Source organism: Trachypithecus francoisi, unplaced genomic scaffold (genome assembly GCF_009764315.1).
Source record: "Trachypithecus francoisi isolate TF-2019V2 unplaced genomic scaffold, Tfra_2.0 Lachesis_group3, whole genome shotgun sequence".
NCBI lineage: Eukaryota > Metazoa > Chordata > Mammalia > Primates > Cercopithecidae > Trachypithecus > Trachypithecus francoisi.
The window spans coordinates 40955988-40967969 of NW_022681468.1; the positions used below are offsets into that span (position 1 = coordinate 40955988).

At 41.0% G+C, this 11982-nt stretch overlaps 1 protein-coding gene across 9 annotated transcripts in view; it reads right to left on the bottom strand.

The window, feature by feature from the left end:
• The window catches only part of SYNE2 (spectrin repeat containing nuclear envelope protein 2), a 389209-nt gene that overhangs the window by 46670 nt on the left and 330557 nt on the right, over positions 1-11982 (bottom strand). For all 9 annotated transcript variants that reach the window (XM_033187766.1, XM_033187774.1, XM_033187773.1 and 6 more), the window contains 4 exons: positions 11751-11845; positions 9953-10187; positions 5217-5411; positions 2850-2975 (listed from right to left, as the gene is read on the bottom strand). In XM_033187766.1, coding sequence (XP_033043657.1) covers positions 2850-2975; positions 5217-5411; positions 9953-10187; positions 11751-11845 — 651 coding nt within the window. The remainder of the gene's footprint in view (positions 1-2849; positions 2976-5216; positions 5412-9952; positions 10188-11750; positions 11846-11982) is intronic.

An 11982-nucleotide genomic window follows, 5' to 3' on the forward strand; every position in this document is an offset into this window, starting at 1 on the left:
AAGTTACAGAAGATCAAAGACCTAGGGACATCCAAACTAATGTGAGAGAACAAGGTGTGGGTACACATCACACCTGAAATAAAGATGTGTTACAATAAAGTGCAGCCATTAAGACAGTTTGATATTAAAGCTGAGCTACACAGACCAGTGGAACAGAGAACTGAGAAAAGAATCCTGCGTATATGGAAATTTGATATTTGACATTAGATAATAAATAGGCACCAAGAGAACTGGCTATCCAGATGAATAAAATTAGAAAATGGATCTCTGCCTTAAAATGTATGCAAAAATCAATTCCTCAATGAATAAAGATGTGAATGTAAAAACCAAGAACCGAAAACTTTTTGAAGAAAATGTAAGCATGTATTTTACGACTTTAGTATGAAGATTTCACAGAGGAAGCGGAAAATACTAATCATATAGGAAAATACTGACAAATTCATCCACATTAACAAAATATCTTTTGTTCAGCCAGCAACACCAAGGAAAAAGTAGAAAAATAGGCTCTTAGATGGGAAAAGACATTTGCAATGTATACACTCAGGAGAAGAGGAATATTTAAAATAAATAAGCAGCTCCTTCAACTCAATAAGAAAAACACAAATAGCCCAATAGAAAAAAATCAGTAAAAGGTACAAATAGGCAATTCACAAAAGGGCAAATATGAAAAAAATGTGAAACTGACTAGTAAACTATAAAGAGATACTATCTCACTCACAGCTGCTGGACTAGCAAAAGTTAAAAAAAAATCTGATAATACCAAGTGACTACATATTCTTATAATGCATACTAGACAGCAGTGAGAATGAATGTGCATTAGGTACCAACATCAACGACTCCAAATCATAATGAAGGAAAAAAGTTACATTGTGGGCCAGGTGCGGTGGCTCACGCCTGTAATCCCAGCACTTTGGGAAGCCAAGGCACGCGGATTGCTTGAGGCCCCAGGAGTTCAAGACCAGTCAGGCCAACATGATGAAACCCTATCTCTACTAAAAATACAAAAAATTAGCCAGGTCTGGTGGCGCATGCCTGTAATCCCAGCTACTTAGGAGGCTGAAGCATGAGAATTGCTGGAACCCGAATGGTGGAGGTTACAGTGAACTGAGACTGCACCACTGTATTCCAGCCTGGGCGACAGGAGACTCTGTCTTAAAAAAAGAAAAAAAAAAATTATATTATACACAGTACTGCTTATATAAAGTTTTAAAATTTACGTATTTTGTTTACTTTTTAGAGACAGTCTTACTCCGTCATTCAGGGTGGAATGTAGTGGTGCATTCATGAGTCACTGTATCCTCAACCTACGAGGCTCAAAGGGTCCTCTCACCTCAGCCTCTCCAGCAGCTGGGATCACAGGCAAGTGCCACCACACCCAGCTAATTAAAAAAAATTTTTTTGTACATATGGGATCTCACTTTGTTGCTCAGGCTACTTTCAAACTGCTGGACTCAAAGGATCCTCCTACTGCAGCCTCCCAAAGTGCTGGGATTATACTTGTGAGCCACCATGCCTAGCCATATAAAGTTTAAAAACAGAAAGCAATTCTACATCTCACTGACAGCAGGCTGGGTATGGTGGCTCCCGCCTGTAATTCTAGCACTTTGGGAGGCCAAGGCAGGAGGATTGCTTGAGCCTAGGAGTTTGAGACCAGTCTGGGCAACATGACAAAACCCCGTCTCTACAAAAAAATACAAAAATTAGCTGGGCATGGTGGTGTGTGCCTGTAGTCCGGGGCTGAGGTGGGAGGATCGCTTGAACTTGGGAAGTGGAGGTTGTAGTGAGCTGAGATCGTGCCACTGCACTCGAGCCTGGAAGATAGAGCCAGACCCTGTCTCTCAAAAACAAACAAACAAATGAACAAACAAAGAAAAACACTGACACCTACAAACACAAGTATTAAAATTATTAGGACATGTGTAAGAATGATGAACACCAAATCCAGGGTTACTAACACCTCTAAGGAGGAGAAGTTAGATCATACAGGACACTTGAACTGTGTGTATAATTTTTTTTTATATTTTAGCTGGGTGATGGTGTCACGGCAGTTTGTCATATTATTTGTTATGCCTTTTAGCACATTAGACATTTTTACAATAAAGAAAAAAGATGTAGGGAGAAAGACACTAATTTCTAGCCCAACTTGAAGTAGGAGACTATTCATTTCTTCCTCATTTCTTCAGTTTGATCCCTGAAAGTCACTGAAGGAAGTAAAAAATTAAAAGACCATTCCAACAGTCTCTCAATGTCTTTTAAACATCAAAGCTGCAGACAGAAAAGAGATGCAGGGAGTTGCTGACCTGGGAATTTTCCTGGCCCCAACTCCTATCCATAAGTTTGCCTTGTCTTCAGCTAAGGCCTAAAATATCGAGGAATTTTTGCTAGTGTGGTATTCATTAGGAAGAATATAGTTTGGACCGTTTTATAAAAATGTTATACTGGAGCACCCCAACCTACTGGCTTTCAAAAATGAATTCTTTAGTCATATTTTACTCGTTTCAAAGAAAAGGACATTTGATAAGGGAACAGCTTTTACAGGAATCTCAGAGGCCACATCTTATATTACAGAGGAGGAACAGACAGAAAGAGGACCTGAAGGAGAAAACCCCTAAGATCCTAAGAAGTGAGTTTTTGCAAAAGTCTTTCTCGTCTTCAAACAACAATCTTAAAAAGCATCAATTCTAATTCCTTGAGAGACCAGCATGTTATGTTAAACAGTAGATCGGGAAAATATTTTCTGATTTGAAAATGAAAACTCAGTTTCAACACAGAAAGAGGCAAAGAAGCACTTCAAAGTACTCAGAAAACAGCTAAGTGATTATCTTGGCCACTTGTTCGGATTTCAATACCTTAATCAGCTCTTTTTCGTTATGGAGGTCCTCGTGAAGCTCTGGAAGAGGATCTTCACTTTGTGCCTTTAAAACTTGCAGCCTGCTTTTCAACTCCTTGATTTTCTTTTCACACTGGTCCCAGGTCTATTTGAAAACAAGATTAAAACTGGTAAGTACTTTGCTCTTTGGAATGAATTGTGGAAATAGAATAGCTCATTTACTCCACATAATCTTTCTATTAAGTTTGTTTTTATAAATCACACAGATACCCAGTTCCTTGTCTTGAGCAGACTATGGTCTCCCAAAAGCAGAAGGAACACCAATATGACTCGAGCCTCCTTGCAGCTTTACCTGTGGCTCATTTCAACCACCAGGCTGGCCTTTGCTTGAAAATAGTTCTTCTGGGCCGGGCATGGTGGCTTAAGCCTGTAATCCCAGCACTTTGGGAGGCCAAAGTGGGTGGATCACCTGAGGTCAGGAATTCGAGACCAGCCTGGCCAACATGGCAAAACTCTGTCTCTACTAAAAATATAAAAATTAGTTGGGTGTGGTGGCATGTGCCTGTAATCCCAGCTACTTGGGAGGCTGAGACAGGAGAATTGCTTGAACCTGGGAGGCGGAGGCTGCAGTGAGCCGAGATCGCGCCATTGCATTGCAGCCTGGGCGACAGAGCGAGACTCCATCTCAATAAATAAATAAATAAATAAAAATAAAAAAGTTCTTCCTCGCTCCCCATATCCTTTTCATCTAACCAATGTGATTTCTACTTTAATTTTGGAAAAGTTCACACCTAAAAGGCTACTGTATGGATTAACTGTTAGCATTGACAGTCTTTGGCATATGCTATAATAGCACCACAGAGCACAAGCACTCAGCCACCTTCCTTGTCTTCTTTTCCACCATCACCCCTCTCCTCTGCTGACTCTCTTCTCCTTTCTACAGCCTGGCTTTAGTGACCTTTTCACATTCAACCTTCACTTTCCATTTCTCACCACTGTGCTGACTATGACTACTACCTTCTGCTTAAAGCACTTTCCTGTTTACAAAGCATTTTCAACTTTATTAACCCATAGTAATTATAATAACCTTAGGAGATATACAGGGAAAGTATTATCATTTTTAAAACAAGTATTATCATATTTAAATGGGAAAACTAAGGCTCAGAGAAAAATGACTAGCCCATGGATCTGGGGTTAAAAGCCAAGTCAAGGGTTGACCATCTCTTTTCTTGAAATTTTAATTGTTGAACAAAATAGGTGCCTGCATTTTCAACTACAGGGTATTTATATTCGATTCATTAGGATAAACTTCTTTTCCTGAAGTTACTAAAACTATACAAATCTACAATGAAACACTATTCTTCAGTACAGCTGATACCTAAACATACTTGGGTTGGCCTCAGTCTATGGTAACCCCTCACTGAAGGGAGGCCACTTGTCTAGCAATATCAACTATCTGAAACTCAACTCAAAAGAAAGCAAAGGGAGAAGCAAAATCATGAGTTCTTCAAACTGTTATTTGCAATTATCATTATGCTTTACAAACATGGCAAATGCTTAACAAATGTTTGCTAGTTAATGAATTCCATATAGTCCATATACCAAATAAAATTCAGATACTTTATTCACAGGAGAAAATCTCAAGCCCTAACTCAGCATATATTTACTCTTAATTCAGAAAAATATGTCTGATAAGTTTGGTTATCTAGTTTTAGCACACACGACAGGTTAGAAAGAGTGGGCTTTAATAAGAAGTAAGTGAGCTTGGAAAAAGAAAAAGTAAAAATAGCTTGACATTAAGAGGAGAGAAAGAAAAATGATAAAAACCATATCAGAACTCAAAGAGCACAGTAGTTCAGGGAGGGCCATAGGTTCAAAGCAATTCAGAGGCCTTGAGAACAACTTGGTATCTTAGCATTACAAAACAACAACGATTTTCCTAATAGTGACTTAAAATATAACACTGTAGTTCTTAAAGGTATAATCATACATTATTTGGAAAATTCACTTATATGGAAAAGTACATTCTCTGATGACAGCAGAAAAATGAAGTGTTTCTGTCTGTTTCTTTTCATATACTATGCCAAGAACAGGCTGTACATGGAACATTAGTTTTATGTATTGAACTTTAATTGAATATGTTTCCTCTTTCATAAAAATAAGTATCTTAATAGAATCTCAAGTATTTAAATACTAAACATTGAGCTTTTGCAATGCTATATCGTCATTTCACATTAAGTAACTGGCATGACTTATGGATTAGACCTTGAGTTGGAAACTCATGATACTACAGTTTCCTAAAATCATTTCCATTTTTCACACCGCAAATGAAAATCTATGTACTGAATTTGAGTATCATGAATGGAAAAGTAAGTGGTGAGTTTACCTCTACAGTGCTCTGGAACTGCTTAATCATCTCTGCCAGCTGGGACTCCATGTCTTTCCAGTTGTCCTGAAGTTTACTGATTCTCCTACCCACAGACTCTTTAGTTTCCAGATCAGTTGTGAACAGTAACTTTTTTCCAGCTTCCAACGTTAGGGCATAGGTAGTTCGCCATCTTTGAAAATGAATTTCTTTATTCTAAGAAAAAAAAGAAAAGTAATTTGCTTAGGTTTCTGATGTGTTCAAAATGTGATTGTGTGTGTGTGTGTGTGTGTTTCCTTCAGAGTTTTTCTTAAGAGTTAAACTAGATATAAATTAGATAAATTGGGTTAGAATGTACATACACACACACTCACGTCAAAAGCTAATGTTTTACATTGAGTAGATAAGCATACTACTAAGTGAGGTGTTCTTAAAATAATTTCCAAAGACCGGTGAGATAAGATTCTTAGTGTAATGATTAGAAGCACAGAGAAATAAAAAAAATATACATCATAGAATAATAGCCTGCAAGGTAAATGGGTCTAAGAGTATTTTCTTAATACTGTGAATGGAGTAACAGACCTGAAATCAAGTAACAGACCTTACATTATGCTAAACAAATATAAAAGGAAAGAATGCAAGAAAGGGTAAAAATACAAAAACATATACATTTCTTAAGCTTTTTATGGGCACATAAACATGTACATGGATATGTGCCCCAAAGAGGCAGCTTTAAAAAATTCCATCCAAATATCATGTAGGCTTTCTGAAAATTAAAAACAATTTTTTAGGCCTGGTGTGATGGCTCATGCTTGTAATCCCAGCACTTTGGGAGGCCAAGACAGGCAGATCAATTGAGCTCAGTAATTCGAGACCAGCCTGGCCCACATGGAGAAACCGTGTCTCTACTAAAAATACAAAAATTAGCCAGGCATGATGGTGGATGCCTGTAATTCCGGCTACTTGGGAGGCTGAGTCGCAAGAATCACTTTAACCCGGGAGACAGAGGTTGCAGTTAGCCAAGATCACGCCACTGCACTCCAGCCTGGGTGACAGGGTGAGGCTTTGTCTCAAAAAAATAAAAATTAAAAAAAAAATCCAAAACAAAATTTTTTAAGAGACAAGGTCTTGTTTATTTTTATTTTTATTTTTCTATTTTTTAGTGGCAGTGTTACAGCTCCGTGACTGCTCCTGCAGAGCAGGGCCACTCCATAGGCAGTATGCAGAGAGTAGCAGAGGTCCTGTTTTTTAAGAGATGCACCACCACACCTGGCTACATGGGTTTTCTTTAAAGAGATTGAAACTAGGTGTTTATAATACAAAAATAAAGCAAAAACTTTAAAATTTGTCCATATTCCCAAAGGCATTTGGTTTTGGAGGAACAATTAAATAGTTTTTGTCTGTTCTAAATACGTTTTCCTGGCTGGGCATTCTGGTGAGTACTGTGGCCACAGCTATTCGAGAGGCCAAGGTAGCCTCACCAGAAGTTTGAGGTTACACTGAGCTATGATCACGCCACTGCACTACAGCCTGGGAGACAGAGTGAATACCTATATCTAAAAATGTATATAAGCAAATAAACAACACAATTAAATATTATTTCCTTCACCTTGAAATTTCTTGAGGGAGACAGAGTGTGGGCATTTTCCATAATGGGAGCTGATAAACATCAACAGAGCAACACTAATTTACAAAGGCATTTCTGAGAAGCCTGAAGATCACCCATACCCAAAGAAGGAAAGCCAAATGCACCCTCAGGAGCAGCACACAAATAAAAGAAACAGCAACTGGACCACAGGTACTCCACGCGCGTCTCTCCAACGTATTGTGCTGCGCAAATGAGCCACTGGTAGAAGACCTGCTCCTCCCTTAGTCTTCCCTGACTTGGTCAACAGCACACTATTCACCAAGATGCTTAAGCTTCAATACAGAGTCATCCTTCATCCAGCTTTTCCTTTACCAGATTCACAAACCGACACTCCAAAATACAGTGTTTTGACATGCTGAACTGAAGAAGTCTCAGGGTCTCTCTGCCCTCCCGCATTGTGTCTCCTAAAGAAGCTAAAGTCCTTTATCTGCCTAAGACCCGGACTCACCAAGGAGAATGATTGTTTTCTCTTTCCCTGCCTGTTACCTCATTATCTTATTGCAGAAAAGAACACCCAGATGTAACCACACCCGAACAGACTCTTTCAAGATGACTGCCTCCAAGGATCACTGAAATTCCAAAGATAACCTCTTTTTTTTTTTAAGACAGGTCTTGCTCTTACCCAGGCTAGAGTGCAGTGGTGCGACCATGGCTCATCGCAGTCTCAACCTCCCGGGCTCAAGTGTGATCCTCCCGCCTCAGCCTCCTGAGCAGCTGGGAGTACATGTATGCACCACCACGCCTGGCTAATTTTTAAATTTTTTTGTAGAGACAGGGGTCTCACTATGTTGTCCAGGCTGGTCTCAAACTGGGCTCAAGGGATCCTCCCACCTCAGCCTCCCAATGTGTTGGGATTGCAGCCAATCCTCATCAAACTGTGGCACCCGTGTCCCCTCCTCTCAAACTCATGTGGGCACATATGATGGCCTTCATTATTAGAGTGTGGCAGAAGCGATAGATGTGACTTCTGAGGCTGGGTTTATAAGGCAATACAGCTTGTTCTGGGGATAAGAATCTTTGAAGCCATTGGGGTACCATATAGGAAGTCTGGCCACCAGAAGCCCTCACATGGCAAGACCACAGAGAATGATGCCCCAGGAGAGGAGCTCCACTGTCCTAGCTCCTTGCTGCTCCAGTTGTTCCAGCCTAAGCATCGGTCATGTGAGTGAGCTTCAGATGACGCCAGCCCCAGCCACCATGTGACTGTAACTGCCTGAGAGACCCCAAGCAGAAACCACCAACCCCTGTCAACCCCAAGAATGACAAGACAGAATGATGAGTGTCATTATGCAGCGATAGGTAAGTGAGATGTTAGGATTCCTACTTTTTTTTCTTTAGCTCCCCTACAACCAGGAACAGCCAGAGTGATCTTTAAAAAATACAGGGCTGGGCACGGTGGCTCACGCCTGTAATCCCAGCACTTTGGGAGGCCAAGATGGGTGGATCACCTGAGGTCAGGAGTTCGAGACCAGCCTGGCCAGCAGGGTGAAACCTTTTCTCTACTAAAAATACAAAAATTAGCTGGGTGTGGTGGCAGGCACCTATAATCCCAGCTACTCGGGAGGCTGAGACATGAGAATCGCTTCAACCTGGGAGGTGGAGGTTGCAGTGAGCCAAGATTGCACCACTGCACTCCAGCCTGGGCGACAGAGCGAGACTCTATCTCAAAAAATAAATAAATAAATAAATAAAAAGAAAAAGAAACAAACAAGCAGTGTCATGCTGCCCTCTCCCTCAGCTGAAATGCTTCAAAGGCTTCCTGGTTCCAGCCAGACCAGGTAATCCAGCTACCATACCCAGCCTGCAAAACACTCCTCCCTACCCGGCTTTCTAGTTCACCTCCTGCCACTGCTGCCTTGCCAGCTCTGCGCCAGTCACACTGGCCTTTTCGCCGTTCCTCTGCTGTGCTGAGCTTGTTCTCATCTTGGGGACTTGGAGTAAGCCTCTCCTTCGGTCTGAAAGGCTCTTTCCTCAGATCTTGCATGGCTGGCTCCTTCTCATCATTCAGTCCCAGGTTAATTGTCACATGGCCAGAGACAACCTAATCTAAAGGAGCCACACATCCCCATCTCTACTGGCCCTGTTTTAATGATCTATGTTAAGTCTTATTACAATCTGATATTTTACTATTTATTAATTTATTTGATTAATTATTCTGGTTTACTTACTACTTTGTCTGCCCTTACGAGAGCGAAGGTCTTCTCTCCGTCCACAGAATACACCCAGCACTTAGGACAGTGATTGGCACAGAGAAGGCACTCAATTCATATGCGATGATTGCATAATGAGTGAGGGCTGTACAGGATTTCAGGAGGGTGGTGTTTGTTGAGAGGCTTCTCTAAGGTGGAGAGTAGCTCTACAGCTCCATGGGACATCCCAACCACCTACGTTAATCCTGTGCTCATCAAGCAAGTTTCTTTTGGAAAGCTTTGTTGCCTGAATGAATTTGCCCCTTTATTTTTATTTTTTACAATTAGTTTTTAAAATTTTTGTGAGTGCATGAGATTTTTAAATATAGGCATGCAATGTCAAATAAGCACATCATGGAGAATGGGGTTTCCATCCCCTCAAGCATCTATCCTTTGAGTTACAAATAATCCAATTACATTCTTTAAGTTATTTAAAAATACACAATTAAATTATTATTGACTATAGTCACCCTACTGTGTGCTATCAAATAGTTAGGTCTTATTCATTCTATTTTTTTTTTTGTACCCACTGAATTTGCCCTTCAAGAGTAAACAAAACCATCACTGTACATTACTACACTAATGGTCAATTTATACATTAGTCAGTGGCTTAAGAATCTGGGTGGTTTGAGTCTGTTGCCCTGAAATCCTCCACTTTATTCACCCATCTCCACTCCATGGCTCCTCTCATGGCCCAAGAGAACCTCAGTATTTCTGGATGAATGGGTAATATTGGGTTTCTAACCTCACAATGCTAGGGACCGGGCTGTGGGGTGTGGTGACTGCACCTTGCTGGCCTCACATTGCAGAGAGCACACTTGGATCACATTATCATCAAAAACATTAAACCAAAGGTGAATGAACATCTTGCAAATAATGACCACGCTGTGGTTCTCACAATGCTACGATGCATACACTACCTTCAGCTCATGGATCAGACTTCTGGTTTGGTAGAGGCTGAAGCGCTCCTGGCCCTTCACTGCAGATAGCAGGTGGCTGGTGTCACTGAGGAAGCGAAACAAGTTCTCCACAGAAGTAGTGAAATCCTGCCACTGCCTCACCAGCCCATCAATGTCACCCTTCCTCTGCCGAACAGCCCGAACAGCATTCTGCCACCGATCCGTCAGCTTTGAGAATCCTGAAATAAATTCTGGTCTGGGGAGAAACAAATGGTTATAGAATCCAGACATCAACATGTAGAAAAAATAACTATCAGTGGGTAATAGCAGCTCAGATTCAGTTTTTATAAGTATAATTTACATGAAAAAAAATCCCAACTTCTAAAAACCTGAGTACTATTCCATTTAAACATGATTAAAGCTTTGGGAAGGGCAGCATGCAGACTGAAGTTAGCAGAAGGTATCTGCACGTAACCTGGTATTTTGCCAGCATGCATAACCATTCCCTTAAACAAACTAAAGCTGTTTTAATATACATTATGCCAAATACAGAAAGGAAAACTAGAAACTGGATCAATGGGAAACAGATGAACAGGCAGGTACTTTGTAACACTATGGATTACTTGAGTGTACTTTACATAATTTTAGCAATAAAGAGCATGCCTTATTGCAGCTACTCAACAGTTTTTTTTTTTTTTTCTTTTCTGAGACGGAGTCTTGCTCTGTCGCCCAGGCTGGAGTGCAGTGGCGCAATCTCGGCTCACTGCAAGCTCCGCCTCCCGGGTTCAGGCCATTCTCCTGCCTCAGCCTCCCGTGTAGCTGGGACTACAGGTGCCTGCCACCTCGCCTGGCCAATTTTTTTGTATTTTTAGTAGAGATGGGGTTTCACTGTGTTAGCCAGGATGGTCTCTATCTTCTGACCTTGTGATCCACCCGCCTCGGCCTCCCAAAGTGCTGGGATTACAGGCGTGAGCCATCGCGCCCGGCCAACAGTTCTTTTCTGGATAAGTAATATCCTTCACATAAGAAACAAAGCCTCTTAGTTATTATGGGAAAGTCATGTTTTTCTGTACAGATCAAATAGAAATTAGTTTATCATCCTGGAACTGGCTTGAATTTACTGCTTCAGAGCTAGGGAGAAAAGGGCTTTACATTTCTTAGTTATGCTGAAAGAAGATTCAGAGGTGTATGGGTGGTGATGTGGAAGAAAAATCATACCCATTAGGACATTTAGAGAAGTATAGAAGTGGCCAGGCCACGTCCAGGCTGTCTGCCATGTGTACCAGCTGCATGAGCAGACTCACTCAGCATTAGCAGACTGGCCAAAGGGGCTCTGTTCAGCCTGACTGGCACTGCCCAGTGACCCTAAGCCCACATATGTAGCATGGAGAGAAAGCCCTTCTTCATACTTATAGGATTTAGCTACTTACTGGGAACACTAGGAATAATCTTTTAGAAATTATTTTTTAAGTAGCAAAACATCATGAGGAAGATGGCAGAGAGGGAAATAGTACAGAAGAATCATTTGGGGGCACAAACTTAGTTAACAATACTTGAGAAGTGAGCATTTTCCAAAGCTGCTGGGCTGCTAACCCCATCCATCTACCATAGGAAAAAGGTGTCTGTCATTGATGTTTTTATGGTCACCCAGCAAGATCTAGTCCCACTACATAGTTAGAAGCCTGGTCCCATGGTGATCTGTCATGAACATGGCCACAGGGCACCAACATGGTCAAGGTTCACATGGCAGAAAGCCTGCCCCAACTGAATGCATTACCTTTCATCCACCCACAACCTTCATGAGACGCAGACAGCTCACCTGTTCTCTATTTCTGTTGTGTCCAGGAGTTGTAAAGATTGGGTGACATAGGAATCGGCAATTGTCTGGTTTATAGAAACTTCAGCTTCTAACATCTGCATATGAGTCCAAACAGAAAACATCAGCTAGTAAAATTCATTTTATGAATCTAGGAAGCTACATTTCCTATTAAAATCTAAGCTCACAAAGGATATGATGAATAATTTTCATATTATTTGAATCTACTGCAAAA